Source organism: Oryzias latipes, chromosome 21, assembly GCF_002234675.1.
Source record: "Oryzias latipes chromosome 21, ASM223467v1".
Lineage (NCBI taxonomy): Eukaryota > Metazoa > Chordata > Actinopteri > Beloniformes > Adrianichthyidae > Oryzias > Oryzias latipes.
In genome coordinates this window covers 9,485,110-9,503,147 of record NC_019879.2, presented here as the reverse complement: position 1 = coordinate 9,503,147, position 18,038 = coordinate 9,485,110, and the positions used below count along the sequence as shown (strand labels likewise).

Sequence of the window (18,038 nt, the reverse complement as noted above, 5' to 3'; positions counted from 1 at the left end):
TAAAAAATGGTCTTGCCTAGACACGTTTTATCAAACAAAGATTATTTTGCTATTGAAAAGATGAAAAATGAGACAAATTTTCTTGAAGCAAAGCTATTTACTTTCTTAAGATTTAGTTTTTGCAGTAAAGCTGCTGCTGCCCCTGCGGGTGGAACTTTATTCATGTTGAGTTAGAAGTCCTTCCACTTGTAAAAGCTGAACAACTTATTTATTTAATTTAACTTTGTGCAATTATTTTTGTAGAAGCTTAATTAACCCTATTTGTTTTATAGTTTACACGCTTGTCCCAGTAGTTATAAAAGCATTTAATTAATTATTTTCTTGTTTTCTTGCTGCTTGGTTAGGTTCACAAAATACAACTTGCGAAGCCCTAATGCAGAAAATTGAGGTAATATAAACTGTGGAATAACACTTTAACTTAAAACTAGATGAAAAAAATATCTATATGTTGCTATCATTCCAATTTAAAGTAAAATTATTCAACCTAAGTATTTATCGCCATATGATACACAAAATAAATTAAACATTAAAGGGTTTTTCCCTTTAGTCACCTCAGTGGATCTTCTATCCCCACTGTCTTTTGGTTTTTCTATCCTCTCCTGTAATACCAACCTCATTCGTGCCCTCTTTTACAACATTCCAGAACCCTTTCTTTGCTTCTCCTCCTTAATCTCCTTTCTGGTAGTTTTAGATCCAAATCCTCTCCTTTTAGACTTACTTATACCTTTGTCATATGCACCCATACTGGGGTTTACCTACTGGTGCTGCAGGTTTTGGGATTGTTTGGGTCTGTAGAGGGTTGTAGAGTGGAGTGGATGCATCCTACCATTGTTGAGCGTGCAGTAAGTGTATTGTGAAGTATTTGCAGGTTATTTTAAGTTACAAGCACTTATGACCCTCATGTGATGCTGTCATCCGGTGTCCTTTATGCAGCACTATGCTCATAAGTATAGTGTATTGGCTCCTCCCTCACTCCTTACTAGCAAATACTACACGCACATGATGTGTAGGTGATTTGTAAGTGCATAGGACACCCACACAAACTACCCTCTAATAGTCTTGCTTCCTAATATCTAACAGTCAGGCTGCAAGCATGAAACACACAAAAAGCAAGCACGTATAATTTAAACAGCACTAATAAACTCTTTGCGCAGGGTTCCGGAGCATTGAAAAAAGGAAAAAATTGTACGACCTCCTTGCAGCTCAGCTACTTCAGCCCTACTTACCCTTATATGTTGTTCAAGTGATCGCTATGACTTGTCGCCTGCAGCATGCACGTTGAAAAAAAAGGTGAATGAATATTTTCACCTTGCACTGGATGAGGAGTACGATCTTAAAATTTCGTATGGGTCACCTGTGTACCAGATTACCCCTTCTTTGCCCGCAGATAGCCCGTATCCACCCGGAAGGGAGATGTAAGGCACTACTTTTCCTACCTGTGCTCATCTTATACATTGTTGTCCATCCTTATATTCAGTCTTTACAACATGGACTGCATTCTTTATACTCTGACTAATACAAAATCACACATTACTCAAGTATTTAGACTTAAAGCAAAATGAGCACCCTTTCATGGAACAGGGTGGCTCAGTTGAAAAACGTCCCTGTGGATTCATTTCCACCTGGCCTTGAATCACAAGTAGGTTAGACACAAACATACAAATCAAGACTCAAGCAATATCCTCTTCCCCAACTCTAAATGATTTCCCAGCAGACAGCGAGAAGAACTGAAAGAGCTGAACACAGAGAACAGAAAAAAAAAAAAAAAAAACTGCTGGTGACATGTTCAGCAAGTCCTAGTCATTATTCTCTGTAGAAACCGAAATGTGGGCCAGCTGAAAAAGAGAGAGAAGCTCTTTCAAAAAGACTTTGAGGAGGATGAGCGGCTTTGAAACGAGCTGGGAAGGCCAGAGCTGCGCTCCATCAGATCTGAACATCCAACAGCGGCTTTAAATTAGCAACCAACCTTGCAAATTAACCACATAGCAAAAAGTTGGAAAATCAAAAACAGCTTGCATCAGCGGCCCCTTACTGTATGACTTAATCATGCCGAAGTGTAAGTCAACAAAAGCATGTCTAATAGATAATTCATACAATCGCGGAGACAATCTGATGAGTTCACTGTTTCCACAATGTTGGAAAACAGAGTTGCAATACAAATCTTAAAGGAATGACACTGGGGAATAAACACGCAGCAGTGAGGGAAAAGTTTAAAAAATAAGGCACTGACCTACAAATTCACTCTGGTTTGGCTTTTCTTTTTATTTCACTTGGTGCTTTAAATGTGTCCAGTCTTTATGTGTGACTACCTGGCAGGTACAGGATGAATTCCAATCCACAACACATTGCTATCTTTTAGATGAGCAACAAATTGAAAACTTGCTCCTCTCTTCCCAAGATTGCATGCAGAGAAGAAAAGGGACAAATGGCTTCCCTGTTGTTCAAACAGAAGTGGGGGACACTTTTTTATAGAGACAAGAGTCTGTTCAAGACCAAGTTCAAGCCAAAGGAAATTAGAGCTGCAAAGGCACATTTATAGTCATCTAAAAATATCTGAAATTGACTCGTGTGAAAAGATTGGTAGAAAGAAGTGAAAACATAAAGCAAGTTAAAAAGTTACATGCATCAAACGAGAGAGTTGCCTTTACCTCCATCTATGTCTTCGCTACCAAAGTGTCTCCTATAGAAAAGCATCAGTTCAATCTTGTAGCATTTGTAGAGGGAAATGAGAAAGATGAGAAGCAGCAGGATCGCTCCCAGCCCTCCTGCAAGCTCCACGGTGTACATGAGCTCTGCTGAAGACAACACACACACACACATGCAAAAAGGAGAGAAATGTCAAAACTGCATATTCCCCTTTGTCTTTTTTTTTGGTACAACGTTTCATTAAGAATCGATGGACTCACAGGGTGAATTTACATTTGCTGGAAAGAAAGAGTCATAAGTATTTTATTAGTTCAGCTCAAAACAAAGCAGAATCGGCCTTCAGAGGCACGAGGCTTACAATGTGTTTAGGAAGAATGAGTGGGCACTGAAGAGGAAACAAGAACTAAAAAGGGGGTTTGTTCTTGAGCACAGTTCAGTAATAAAGAGCTCTGCTCTTTGGCTGTTATCCATTGCAGGGCTTTGACTCTTTATGGCAGCATTCTTGGTGGTATTTTTAAAACGTGTTTTAATTTTCGCACTTGATTGCCAGCTGGAGCTCCATCGTACCTTTTCTGGTTTCTTTTTTCTCGATCACTGCTTTTTTTAAAATAATTGCTCTTCCATCCCATGAGATCAGGCTTGGAGAATGATTAGTTGTGCTATCAGATACTGTATCCACTTTGTAGCAGTGAGCTGTGCTGCAACAGATTTAGCTTCTGTCACTGGGCTGTGAATGCAGAGTTGCCATAACAATCACAACACTGAGTGCACCAACCTAATGATCAACAATGACATAACCATCCATCCAGTCATCCATCCATTTTCTTAATCCCTTTTGGGGTTACAGGGCCGCGAGAGCCTAACCTGGCAGGGTACACCCTGGACAGGTCCCCAGACAGCTGCAGGGCCACACAATGACATACCAAAACACATTCACAGTGACACGTTAGAGTAACTAATCAACCTTTGAAGATATGACCTTAGGGATTTGAACCAGGGGCCCTCTTGCTGTGAGATGAAAGCATTAATCACTGTGCCACCACAACAAAGAAATAGAGTCATAGCAGTATAAATATTATTATTCATATCATTATTATAAAAGATTATCTATGCTAATATGTGGTCAGCCAATACTAACAGTTCTTCAGTTTATTCCTGTCTGAAGAGACAACCTTGTATCACTTTCTTTTAGGCCTAGCACCTGAAGAAAAAAACCAAAAGGGATCAGTGCAGAGTAATTTGAGTGCGTCCATTGGAGGGTGCCTCAGTGGCTTAATCTATGGACTCTAACCACAGGAAGAAACCTGTATAGAAAGTAGAGTGATACCACTGGAGATAGTCAGCGGGACCTGACTGTATGACTGTATGAGTCAGTTTGAGACTACCTCAGGGAGGTTGAACTATATTCCACTTTGGAGTTTGATGGCAACAGGCCAATGTGAGCTTGATCATGTTGGTGTCCACCGCAGTTACAGATAAGGCTGCATCCAGCATAGATTATTTGGATCAGGGAAAAGTCTCTTACTTGACTTATGCACAGCAGTAAATGAGGAACTGGTCAAATTGGACTTTAGTTCGAATATTAGAACGGACTCCAACCGGGAAATTTCATTTTACCGGAATGAATTCCAGTAGAGGTACATAGGTATTCAAGAGAGGTGGCAGAATAGAATTAGTCTGGAGTGTTTTTAACATTTTTTTAAGAATGAAATGCTGGAAGAATGAAGGAGATGTTCTGCCCATTTTAAAGGTATAGTCAAATGCACCCGTACGAGGATTGACCTGTACTGTTTGCGCTGTTGATCCACAAAATGTTGGTGGAAATTGGACTACTGTTGATCTAAGAAGGGAAGAAGAGTGGCGACTGGTGCAGATATTAACAGATGAAAAATAAAACCCAGAGGTGATAGAAGATATAGTAAGTTTGGTGTTCAAGACATGAATGCAGAAGGACAGATGGTGGTGGATTCAGCAGTGGTGAATATTTTTTTTCAGAAAAGAGAGGATCACAGGGTGACATTGCAATGTATGGCTAGACAGCATATGAACGTGGTGTGTAGGATGATTCTTGTGGTGAGGAAGATGAAGAGAGGACCAAGTGATGGAAGTTGAAAAAGGAAGAGTTCCGTGTAGGTTTTATAGGGAGGAGATAAATTGAGCTTTAGGAGACCAGGTGATTCTTTTAGGTGACTGTACAGCTTCAGCTGACATGATCAGGGAGATTGAGAGGAAGGCACTGGGTGTGTCATCTGGAATGAACAAAGCAGATACTGAGACTTTGTGGTGGAATGAAGATGTTCAGAACTGTTTGAAGAGGAAAAGGTTAGCCAAGAAAATATGGGACCCAGAGGACAGAAGACAGAAGCACAGGGAGATGCAGCACAAGTTGAAGGTGGAGGTGGTAAAGGCCAAACAAAGGGGTGCCTGGTTAGATAGAAATCAGGGAGAGGAGGATCTGTATAGCAGAGAAAGAGAAATAGAAGGATGGGCAGCATGTTAGGCTGATCAAGGACAGGGGATGGTTTACAGGTTCCACAAGTGGGATTGAAAGATGGAAGGAGAACTTTGAGGAGCTGATGAGTGTGATGGTCACATGTGCTGCTACACTAATGGCGAACCACCATGTACTGCACACCTTGATTTCTTTTCCAATCTTTAATGAAATGTTAATACAATTTCAGACTTTTTTTAAACAGGTGCCATCTACCCAACTTTTCCAAGCAAGAACAATAGACAATATCAGTTATATTTATTGATTCTGGTTTTGCTAAGTTTTCACGACTTTGTGTTTATTTTTATTTGTGCACTTTTTTCCACTGACATAACAAGTCTTACAATTAGTCTTGCCTGTTGGATGTTTCTAGAGAGAAACTAGGACTACAAGAAGGAGCTGCATTGTGTCTTTGTAGATCTAGAGAAAGTTTATGACAGGATACAGAGAGAAGAGCTGTGGTTTAGATGAGGAAGTCCAGAGTGGAGGTACATATCTACGATTCAGGACATACTGTATGTGAGAGCTGGTGCTCAAGTTCTCAGATGAATTGTTAATAGTAATAAAGATGTTTTGGATATAAAAAGATGCTGAGGTTGTAGCTCCTAGGAAAAAGACCTAGAGGAATACAAAATAGGGGGTTCATAGATATAGTTAAGGAATCCCTATGGGTGATTGCTATTGCAACCCCTAAAGGAAGCAGCCAAAGGGCAAAAAGAAAGACGACACGAGTAAACCTGAACAGTCACACGTGAAAGCTAAGGTATTTGTGAGCAGCAGCATGGATTCAAGCAAAGAAAAAGTACAGCAGAGCCAATATTTGCTTTGAGAATGCATCAAGAAGAACAGAGAAGGTTAGAAAGAGGCGGTTTGTGTAGATCTAGAGAAACAGAACATGTAAGATAGCTGTAAGACAATGGCGATGTATAGAGTTTGCTGCAACAATATAATCTTTGATAGGAGCAAGAACTTTCTGCAGAAAAGTCCAGAAAGATAGAGGTTTGCTTTGAAAGGGGAGGAAGAAAGATTACCTGCAGCTGGATGCATTACATGTGTGAGCAAGAGAGGGGCTTAAGTGAAGGATGAGTACAGGTGAAGAAGGAGGACAATTTCAAGTACTAAGATCAATTGTTTGTAGTTACAGAGATCGTAGGAAAACAGGAGGAAGTGGCAGGTGAAAGCAGGCTGGTACAGTGGGGGCAATGTCAGGCGTGATATGTGTCAAAAGTGTGTCGGCAATTGAGATCATTGATGCTGATTGATTTCCACAGACTAAATCCAGGTTTAAATGGTAGCAGATGACTTGCTGAGGCAAAACCTAATTAGACCATAGGTCGCAAAATTTCCCCCCAAAAAAACAAAAATACAAACAAACTACAGTTTTTGCACTGTAATGTGAGCTGAAAGCTTACGTTTTTTTTTTAAAACTACTTATAATCTGGAGGGCCTCATATGATTCATTCTTGTTGTACTTGCTAATGTTGAAGCTAGTTTGAGAGGTACATGGCGCACTGTCTATATGTTTGGTTGGTTGTTATTGTGAATATGCTTTCCCTGCTAACAGTAAGTAAGTAACAAGTTTATTTCAAATCAAATCAACATTTACCTGAAAAAAAAAAGTAAACACACGACTTGGAAAATAGGATTTGAAAAGGGAATGGAAGAAGCGAATGCTTATAAAAATCCAAACCCCACTCAACAACACTCATAACAACAAAACAACAAAATTAAAAATTTGACATAATAACACTAACATACGAGAAACACCTGACGACGACAGACAGACACGGCCAAAAACTCCGACCAAACACCAAACCCCCCATGAAGAACATACAATGGTGTCTGACTGTGTTTTTTTTAGATGTTGCTAACAAGGTTGGGAGTTAGTGTAGTCACAGTAACATTTATTTTAGGGTGTCCGTCTGGTTTTTCCCATGCCCCAAACATGGTTGGCAGCAGTAGCGGTTTTAGGCACGGGCCATACGGGCGATCGCCCGGGGCGGAAAAATGACGGAGGGGCGGCGCCAGCGGCTCAGCTCTTGTAAAATACTTTATGCATCACTATTGGTTTACTTATATCACAGAGTTTGTAACAGCCTGAAACCTGGCGGCGCCCCCGCCCCGCAGCTGCGCTCCCTGCTGTCTTTGAGAAGTAGACGCAAATGTGTGTGAGAAGGAAAAGGGAGGGGGCGCGGGGTGAAGAAGGAGAAGGGAGGGGGCGTGGGGTGAAGGGTGCAGGCTGAGGTGAGCACGGAGCACAAAACGCATGCGCAAACCTGGCTGGATCTTCTTCCAGGGGGGCAACGGTCGCGGGCCGCGGCTCAGTGCTTGATGAAAAAATAAAAATAAAAATTGCGCCGCCATGTAGCGAATTGGCGCCCCTGGGTGCAGCTGCACGCGCTCCTGCTGGAAATGTTTGACGAACGGGGGGGGGGGGGGGGGGGGGGGGGGGGGGGGGGGGGGGCTGCGGGTATAAAAAAAGTATAAAAAAATCATGCTTTTTTGGTTATTTCAAATAAAAAATGGGAAAACAAAAAAAAATTCTTCACTTAGATGACAGTTGGTTTAGTCGACAGACTTGATACCTATGTCAGGACATTTATGCTAAATGCAAAAACATCTGAAATATGGAGAAAAAAGGTCAAAGCTGGTGCCCAATTTAGAAAGAAAAGAGAAGAAGAGGAGAAAAGAGACAAAGAAAAGGTTATTATCATAGCTAGATGCACGTTTTCTAAATTCGAATGCTACCTGCCCTACAACAACAACAACGTTGCAGAGGAAAAATCTCTTGTTTGGTCTATCATGACCAAAACTGAAGTAGGCCCAAATATTGCAAATAACGTCATTTTTAAGATATTTATTCTTAAATGTTTGCTCTGCCTTAACTTGTAACATTAGTTATGATTCGTGTGTCTGTCTGCTCTGCTGTAACACAAAGTTTTTGTTGTGTTTTTTTGTTGTATATTAGTTCATAATGTTAAATAAGCTGTGATGGTAGCATGCTGCTGCTGCTGCTGCTGCTGCTGCTGCTGCTGCTGCTGCTGCTGCTGCTGCTGCTGCTGCTGATGCTGCTGCTGATGCTGCTGCTGCTGCTGCTGCTGCTGTTAGCTTTTCAAAAGTCCAGTTGATCAAGTCATACCTGAGATCACCAATGTCTCAGGAGCAACTCACTAACCTGCTGTTGTTAGTATCAATCATTCAGGGGGGGAGCAGATTTCATATGATGACGTTATTGACAAGCTTGCATCAAGGAAGGCCACAAAGGTTAGGCTTTAGTTAGTGTTTTCTGTTCTTAGTGCTGCAGTTACATTTATTGTAGTGTATTATTAGTGTGATTTGTAGTTTATAATATTTATTTCAGATTGTTTGTGTTTATTAAATATTTCCTAACTGTATTTTCAGTTACAATAAATGGACAAAGTGACTCTATGGGGGGGGGGGGGGGGGGGGGGGGGGCGCTAGAGGAGGGCCTCGCCCGGGGAGTAATTCAGGGTAGAACCGCCACTGGTTGGCAGTTTCAGGTTTTGTGGACACTTCAACACGGCTAATGCTTCGAGAATGGTTATTGTGTAGCGTGCCAAAATCAAGCTCTAGAGGTACTGTGAATACAATAAAGTTTAACTGATCAACAGACTTATCTCTGACAGATTTGCCTTTCTAATGGCACCTTTGAGTTTGGTGCACCTTACATATATATATTACATAGGTTCAAAAATAGACTACTTATTAACTGTGTGCCTTATAGCAGCTGGGTGGCTTAGTTGGTTAAGTGCAGGACTGGCAGATGGGAAATCAGGATTTGATTCCCAAGGGGTGCTCCCTACGTGCTATGTCCTCACTATGTAGCCACAAAGGGGCCCAAGTCTGGGTCCCCCTCTGTCGGTCCCCGGTCCAGATAAAATACAGGATTATGACACCTGTGGTGAACTCGAAAGGGACATGGTGGTAGTAGTAGCTGCACATGAGGACAACTTGTTGAGGCCAGCTAGTAGTGCAGAAAAAGCTCCAGTAATTTGTATCAAAGTCCAGTCCGGTGTCCAGTGCTCTACAGCCTATTTATGTCCTTGAACATTTTTCAGGTAGTTTTCACGGGCTTTATTTTTGGTATGGAAACATTTTTTAACTCACCATTAAATTAAATTAAATTTTGCTATGTTTAAGTCTTTGACAAATCCTCACTTGTCTAAAGTGCACATTTTGTCATAATTTTGTACATTATTTTTCCACAAACAGCAACATACAGTAAATCTCAGATAAACAGCACAGATATGCTTTTCTTCTCTAATTGGCTATTTATTGGCTTTCTCCATAAGCGCAGTGCTGCTAACTCATTATCAGCAATCATTTTCCCTCTTCAAGTTGTTTATGATTCAATGACCGCTGCTCTCTGCCACATTTTTTTTATTTCCTTACGATATAAAGAAAGGCAGCTGCTGTGACATTGGACTTGCTGCAGGCTCTTGAGTGATGCATTCTTTGAAGGGGAACATAAAACAAACATCAGCGAAGGGTGTGAGAGGCAAAAGAGAACTTGACTTAGTACCCCTATCTTCTGACAGAAAATGAAGCTGTCGGCCTCCTGCAAAGGCCAGCCAAAGAGTGCGCTTCCGACATGGTTCGATCACAGTAACAAACATGAAAGGGAGGAAACTGACAAATAAAGAACTAAAAACATATTTGTGCATTAGATTTCACCAGCCTTTGAAAAAGTCAAGGATCAGTTTTCGGTTTAAATAGCCGTCAAATGACCTCTGTTGTGGGATAAGAGCAAATTCTTTATAGGAGCTTTAAACTAATTATGCACAAAAGCCAGAGCAGAAAAAGAGCTACTAGTGCAAATGAAGAAAAATATGATGCAAGTGTTTTGGGTCCCAAACACATGTTAATTATGCACATAATAATCCATAAGATGCCTGCACATGTCAATTTGCCAAAAAAAATGCAGCTAAATGTGGTGGATTCTATTAATTATTTAGACCAAAGTCAGATAAAAGTAAACACAGAATATAATAATTTATAAAAATGAAGGAAAAACAAGGTTTTTCTTTAAATACAAATTAAGCAACGTTCACACTGCTGGCAAAGCGCGGACAAGGGACCACTTCCAATGGGAAGTCTATGTATATGCACGTAACTGCGCGTTTCAGGCTTCCACGTTCAAAAGTCTAGCATTAGCTACACACATTTTTAAGACAGTTTTCAGGCTCTATGAACAAAACATGCGCTGAAAGTCAAACCAAGTTGACCAATCAGGGACTTGGATTTGGTAGTGATGCATGAATGGCGTCCCCTTTCATTAGTGGAGGTGCCAACCATTGAAAAAATTGATCACACAGGAGAAATTAATGATTGCGGTTTGTGCCTAGATTGGAATTATATGACGCCAAGTCTTTCCTGTATCGGAATGGAGCTGTGAAAGAAAAAGCCTGGAGCAAGATTCGCGAGATTTGCACCGCTTTTACATTTCGCACCATATCTCTTCCAACTGTAGTTACATGTGCTAGTATCAGGTAGCGACAGTCCAGTGTGAACACCATATGCTAAACGCGTCACATGCCAGGTGTGAACGTAGCTTCAAACTAAAGCAAATAATAGGTGGTATTTCTTAGGATTAGACAGGAAAAATGCTCGTTCTTACCCCTCTTGAAAAGCTGGACGGTGGCATGACGACGGCCATGACCATTTTCCACATAACAAGAGTAATTTCCCAAGTCCTCCTCCTCCACGGAGGTAATAGTTAAAGATATTGCCACTTCCTGCTCCCCAAGGTGCTCTTTTACAATTCTGCAAAAAAACAAATAAAACACAAATTTCAACAAGGTTTTCACTGAGTCTTCCTTTTTAAATGCTGGATGGAGGGGGCTCTTCAGACGATTTGAAAAACTATGTGAGATAATCGAATTGCGTCAGTAATTCAGAGTAATGAATGCAAGAGCATCGGACAACAATACAAGTTAAATTAAGTAAATTTAGAGAGTTGAGGAAAACACAATATCTCTAAACAATGTTTTTCTTCTTAGAAAAAGAAGCCTTTATGAAGCCTCCTTTGAGGACAGTTAAGTACGTCATGGTAGGTTAATTTGATTCTCTGCAGTAAAAACACATCAGAAATAAAATCAATAAGGGATATTCGTCAGCTTGTGTTTGTGTGTGTTTGGGTGGGGGGGATCAAATAATGGTGATGTGAAGAAATCTTTTTATACCGGCTGCCATGGCAACGGCAAAAAGGAGAGAAAGTAATATTCCATAAAATAAATGAGTGTCCCCTGCTGGGCTGGTTGAGCCTGACGGAGGGGAGGATGGGGAGATAATACTCCCTCGTACCTTAGACTCACTACTTAGCCTACTTTTAGCGCACCCTCAGCACAAATGAGGCTACGCAGAAACACAAAGCTCAGATGAGAAAAATCAGCTCCACGGTTAGGAAGAGTGTGCCTCGGAGAGCATGAGGGTGCTACCACTTTACCTTCTCAACCAATTGTTGTGGGATGAGGGGAGAGTGTGCTTTTGAGTGTGTGTGTATGGGAGGGGGGTAATAGCTCTCTAGCATTTCACTTCCTTTGGATTCAAGTCGATAAACTGCACATGAGGACAGCTTGTTGGAGGGATTTGGCATCCGTAATTGAAAGTGTATCATGGGCTGTGCAAAGAGAGCCGGCGCTGGCAGCGCTGTGGATTTTGAAGTTGTTGTGCAGTGAGGTGGATGGGGGGGCTTGGAGATGAAGGCATGGGAATAATTCATATCTCTCCGGGGAGTGGTGGGCACTTTGAAGCCTCCCATCTCACATAATCGCACTATATGAGCAAACTCAACTCATTGCCAGTGAACTTGGTGGATAGTGACTGCTTACACCTCAAGTGGAGATGATGGGCACCTGGAGTATAAGGAAAACAGGACTGAGGTGATCATGAAGATACAGATGAGAGCAAAAAAACAAAAAACAAAAACCAGTTGCCAGGAGCAAGGTTAAGTGGGTATAAAAAAAAAAAAAACTCTGCTTCCCCATGACTTGAAAATAATTTACTATAACAATGATTCAATTCATATCATGATTTGTGGTTGAAGATACAATGTCCCTTGGTCATTTTTACGCTACAGTAAAACAAACCTACTGTGCCTTAATCCAAATGGTATTTACCATTATTAATATAATCAATTCATTTCATTTTTTAAATGATTTCTAAAATGTTATAGGTCTATTCGATTAACAACTTGCCTTAGATCCATCTGGTTGGATTGCGGGAATATCAAGTGATTCATCAATTAAATCAATTAACCGCTACACCCCTATTACTTTTCACGTCTCAATTTTTGATCAAGTCCTGCAGTCTTCTGTTTATATTCTCTCCATCCTCTTTGAAACAACTTTTATTTTTTCTGCATCAATTTTGCCTCATGCATTCCTGCCTCAGGTGCAAAACACCAACAAAACTAGGTCAATAACCCATTGATTACCTCTTTCATTATGCTGAGCCAAGATTTGTTTAGCTAATTTATTAATCTCTGCATGATATGCTAATGTCCAGTCATCCATGCAACAATAACAGTGGGCAACCTTGTCCTGGTGGGGCAAATAAGAATTTATGAGCTCAGGTTACCAAAAGAAAAGGAGAAAAGAAATCCACCTAATCAATAAGCTGAAAGTAAAGCAAATGCCTGCCTGTAGAAACTCTGATCTCTGAGTACGAGAGCTCCTCACAAAGATCACTTTGGCTGCTGACACATAAGTAATAAACCTTCAAATGCGTGTGGCCATCAGCTCCATGGAAACACATACGTCTTGAACTATATCATCCCAGAGGCTAAGGACTTGGCTTTATGGAAGACACATCATCTTTGAGTTCAGTGACTAAGCTGTCTGTACTTGATGAAAGTAAGATACAAGCAGGATGTGAAAACACTGAGAGTTCAAGAATCAATAGCAAAATTGGATAACTGTTGATAATATTGATCCTCTGTGTGAAATATGGATATTAATTATTGAACAGAAGACCCCTTTGAGGGGAGAAATTCTGTTGTGAAGGAGCGCTGAAGGGGGGGGGGGGGGGGGGGTAAAGCTTTTGTTGAAGCAGGGATTTGTTTCCGTTTTGATTATGAACAAGAACATGGATTATTGCAGACGCAGCTTTCTCACTTGCCTCCTCAGTGACTTGTAAAGGTTTTTAATTTTTTTTTCTGGGTTTTTTCCTTTTTCTTTTTCTGACACCTCTCACTCTTTCCTCTCCTTCCAGTCCTTTTCAGCTCCTCAATTCCCATTTGCATGCTGCCATAAACTGGAGGTGCAGTCAGGGAGACAGGACCAGAGTTATGAAAAATGGCAGCTGTTAACCAACTGACAGCCCTGTCCCCTGCCATGCAACATCCTCTCCAAACAGCCTTAATGGAAAACAAGTGCATGGACCGCAGAATGGGCTTGTTCCAGGGGGGTGAGATGTGGGGACGGGCCTGTTTAGAATCCCTGAAACCTCTAAAAGTGGGGCTCATTGGAAAAGTTTTTCAATTTAAACAACAAAGACACCATCAGGAAGCTGGAGGCTTATTTAAAGTGGGTTCAGTAAACCTTAAGAAGAGATTTAGGTTCAGCGAAGTGGCTTTTTCTTCTACTTTTGATTAATGGTGAGTTTAAATAGGTAAACAGGTATACCCTAAACTAATGCAGACAAAAAAAGAGCTTTAAACAGATGAATTTTACAATTAAGACATTCCAAACCAACCAGTAAGTTTGTATTATTAACAATTTGTTTACAAGGATCTTTGGATTTACCTGTTCTTTTCTCAGATTTTGTAACTTTTGATTTCTGTTTATGATTTCTGTTTATTCAAGATTGACAAAGCCTGCAGAAATAAATTAAGATGATTTACACCAATGTTTTTTTAGTCAAAACTGACTTTTTTGACAATACAGTTTTTTTTTCTGAACCTACATTTATACCAAAACTTTATTGAGCTGCTGTGAGGTAATCCTTTGCACTAAATGTGAATGAATAGGATTTGGCTGTTTTGTAGGGCTCTGGAACTAGCATTAACACAAAAAACACAAAAATCAAAAGCTAAGTTCTTTTGCACCTTTTGGCATATCCCTTCAAGGGCCACCACCACAAATCAGCTTTCACTGATCTGCACATTTGGTTTGACAAAGATTTTTTATGTTGATGCCCTATCTGAAGAGAACCCTGAATTCAATCCAGGCTGGGGACACACACAGGGAGACCCAAACCCGGGCCGCTTTGCTGCGACATAGTCCAAAGTCTAAATAGTTTAACTCCTATGGTGTCACCTCCTCGTGTCTCATTTCCTCCTTCTTAGATTCTCTCCTCTCTTTCTCTTCTGGTGCATCCCAGTCTTCAAAATGGTCAAATTCACCAAACAGGTTATAGGAAACTATGAAATCACTCATATTTTCTACTATCTTGCTGTTGTGAAAAACTGCGGAATAAGGTATGACAACATGTATTATTATAAAAAGAAGTTCTTGTCTATATTTTTTGGATTGCTCAGAGAAGTGTTCCTACTGTTTTGTGATGTGGTAAATTAGAACACTCTGGACCTGATGCTTTTTTTTGCTTGTTTTCCTTAAGTGTTTAAGTTTGAAAAAATGTCCCCTTGTTTTTTTAGTTACGGTATATTTTGATCTTCTACTGCGCCACAGTAAAAGAATAAAAATTAGGCTTTTTACAATCATCAAGTTAAAAACCTTTGTGATAAAAATTACATTAATCTGTTTAGTTAATTATAGGTCACGATTAATTAATCACAAAAAAAGAACCGAATGACAGCACTAATTTTCAAGTGACACTGCCCTATAAGGCACCTTCTAAATTTGCAAAAATGCAAAATGCAAATTAATAAAGCACCTGAACACTTCAAACACCCTCCGATCATCTTTTGATCTATTTTAAAAGTGTTCTCAGTGTTTTTTTTAATTATGATTATGCCATTTTTAGCTAAAATCAAAAAATCTCTCCTAGTTTACAGCCCCTCACACCCCCAACCTAAAATTTCAGCTGCAACAACAGTGTCGAGCAATGTTGGAGCTATGCAGCCGTACAGTTTCGAGCCAGATTCCAGCTCAGACAAGGAAAACAAAGATATACATGGACCTAGTCTTTTACAAGTGGATTGGTCAGAAAGGGGCGGAGTAGGGAAATGGTGACGTTAACGTGTTTTTTCTACGTCACAAATAAGCTCCTTTTCAAACTGCATTTTTTTTGTCTGCTCCTAAATCACAAGGATTTGAATAAAGAAATACTCCAAAAAACAGATATAAGCTTAATTTTCTTCGTATATGTCCTCCATCATCTGAAAAATGCCACAAGAACATTGCAAAAACACCAGAAAACTGAATTTTGTCAAATTTAATTTCAAAAGCAAGAACTTTGCAACAGAAATTAGGCCTGCTATTTCTTTGTATGTTTTACCATGTTTTTACACTCTGCTTATATTTGATTTGATTTTATTGATTTATTTCAAGCATTGTAGTCAAAGCAATAAAGAATTTACACATATTTGTCAAACTCATTACAGAAATGATGAAATGCATAGATTAAAAAGACAGAAAACAAAACAAAAATGTCACTTATATCACATTTGCTTAATTAAATAGAGTGATCATTAACTGAAGTTTAAGTAGAGTTTGATTTATTGCTTGAAAAGGAGTGGAAAAAAGCAAGCTTATATAATCCCACCCCTACTGAGTTCATTCATTTGATAGTTTTAGTGTTTTCAATCCGGTTCTGATCAGATAGATTCTCTTGAAGTAACAAAATCCAGTGCCTAGTAATGATTGATGATCTTCAGAAAACATTCATTCATGATTTCAGTAAACAGTAACGGTGTTATATGTGATCTTTCTGGGAACATGCTTACAAAGAATGGCCGTTGCATGAATTGGACTCCACTTATAACCCTACTACACTCAGAGACTGATTTTCCTCTTGCTATTATTAATGAGCTTCATACAGTTCTTCAGGCCAGCTGAATGAGCCTCTGGTAAGTTTTTCTTAGCCACCTCTATGGCGGTGATGCATGCTGTACAGGGAATTGTCCCCCTGCAATGTTTCTTTGCTCTCGTCTTCTTCATTTCAGCAACTTGAGGCAATTACTTAGCAGTTTATTGAGGTATATCCCTGCTTAACTCTTGCAAATTATAGTTTCCTCTTGCAAAAAGTTTTTCCAGAAGTAATTTAAACTTTTAAACAAAAGCATACAAAATGAAGCATTTTGTTCACTCCCTGCAATACATTTTAAATCTTTGGAAAAATTTACATTACCGGTAGTATGATTGAAAATGAAGCCGTGGGTTGAAAACAGTAAATAAAACAAGGAATACGCTTCATTTAGAGTTTTCTATTTAGAGCTAATGGACTAAAACAGACAAAGCTATTGCCATCATCATTTTATATTTTCGTGCAGCTGCTGCTGGTCCCTCATTACTGCCAAATGCAGTGCAGTGATCTGAACTCCGGAAACATTTTCTCTTACTTGATGTCGCTCTCCTGGATTCTCTCTTCATCCAGGTCCTCAATAAACCTCTCCCCCTTCATCCAGTAAATAAGCGGGCTGGCGTCGCCGCTGTAGCCGAAGAATGCCCTGCAGGTGAGGTTCAACGGGCTTCCTGCAAAGACAAAAGAGGATGTGCAATCAGACTTAATCGTCTTTCTGTCTTATTATGCGCAGCCTGATAACACTGCAGTGGAGACGTTGAAGTCTACAAGGTAATTGTATTTTTGTGCACAAAGAATGTTCACATTTTCGTCAAGTTTTTGTTTTACAATCTATGCATCACATGCAAAGCCATGTATCTGACAATAAAACTAAAAATATTCTTGCTTTATCAATACGAAGTTGTTCACAGGCAGGATCTCAATTACACAAACATACAGCCGTCACAGGATGCACTACATTCAAAAAAATATTAATAATAGTAATGGACACATGAGGGCACTCATGAGTTACTTAAAATCCCCAGTGAATTTGCTTCAGTGAGTACAATATGGCAGGAAGAGTTACATGCAGACAGATGATAGCATTTTTACTTTTTTTTTTTTTTAGTTTGGAGTTTCTGCCGGTATGAAGGTCAAGAGTCAACAACTGCAGTTTGCTGAGAGTTGATCTGTAAAAGGAGGAGCAATTGTCTCTGGGGACTAAATGGAACTGTTGCTAATTGGATGAATGGTGCAAAGGAGATTTTAAGTCCTCATTAGGTAAAAAAAAATAAAAAATAAAGAATCAGATGTCACACTTAATAGTTAATTTGGCACATTTCAGATATGTTATTGCTATTTAAAAAAGCAAAGTGATTTAATGCAGAAATAAAAAAAGAATAAATACGTATTTTTTAATCATATTTAATATATACCTCCCTGTGCGTATTTAAATTAAGGAATATATCATGTTTACGTAGAATTCTAAGGAAATGCTGTCGGAAGAGGCTCTGGCTTAAAGTAATCACATGCTGTTAACTTACAGTTGGCCAATTTGGCATCATGTAAACAACAGGGAGGTTCATCAGGCAGCAGAACATACTGTACACTCTGGTGCAGAACTTTGCTACATAGGCGACTAACGATGTTTAAAGTCTTTGGAGCACAAATGGAATAAATTGAAACATTTCTTTTTAAATAGGAATGTCTCCGTGCGCCACATTGGAAAAAAAGGTTTGCATCCAGTGCAGACCGTGGACAACAGCCCTTTTTCCCCTATGCCACATGCTCTGCTTATCCCTTGTCACCAACCGCATGTCACATGTCTTCAGAGCAACATTGTTTGTTGAAAGACTGTCTGTGTTTTGAATCAAAGGCTCTGTGTTCTTTTCTGTCCACAGCCAAGACACAGCTTCAAAAGATTTTAGCGGGTCATTTGCGGCCCAGGGAAAAATTCAAGGTGTGTAGGGGAAGCAGG

The 18,038-nt window shown here is 39.8% G+C and overlaps 1 protein-coding gene across 4 annotated transcripts in view; it reads right to left on the bottom strand.

The window, feature by feature from the left end:
* Nucleotides 1-18,038, bottom strand: part of LOC101171037 (interleukin-1 receptor accessory protein-like 1-B) — a 231,567-nt gene that overhangs the window by 10,167 nt on the left and 203,362 nt on the right. For 2 of the 4 annotated variants that reach the window (XM_023950643.1, XM_023950645.1), the window contains exons 7-9: nt 16,620-16,752; nt 10,776-10,921; nt 2,649-2,795 (exon numbers count right to left, since the gene is read on the bottom strand). In XM_023950643.1, coding sequence (XP_023806411.1) covers nt 2,649-2,795; nt 10,776-10,921; nt 16,620-16,752 — 426 coding nt within the window. The remainder of the gene's footprint in view (nt 1-2,648; nt 2,796-10,775; nt 10,922-16,619; nt 16,753-18,038) is intronic. The other 2 variants (XM_023950644.1, XM_023950646.1) reach the window with 1 other exon arrangement.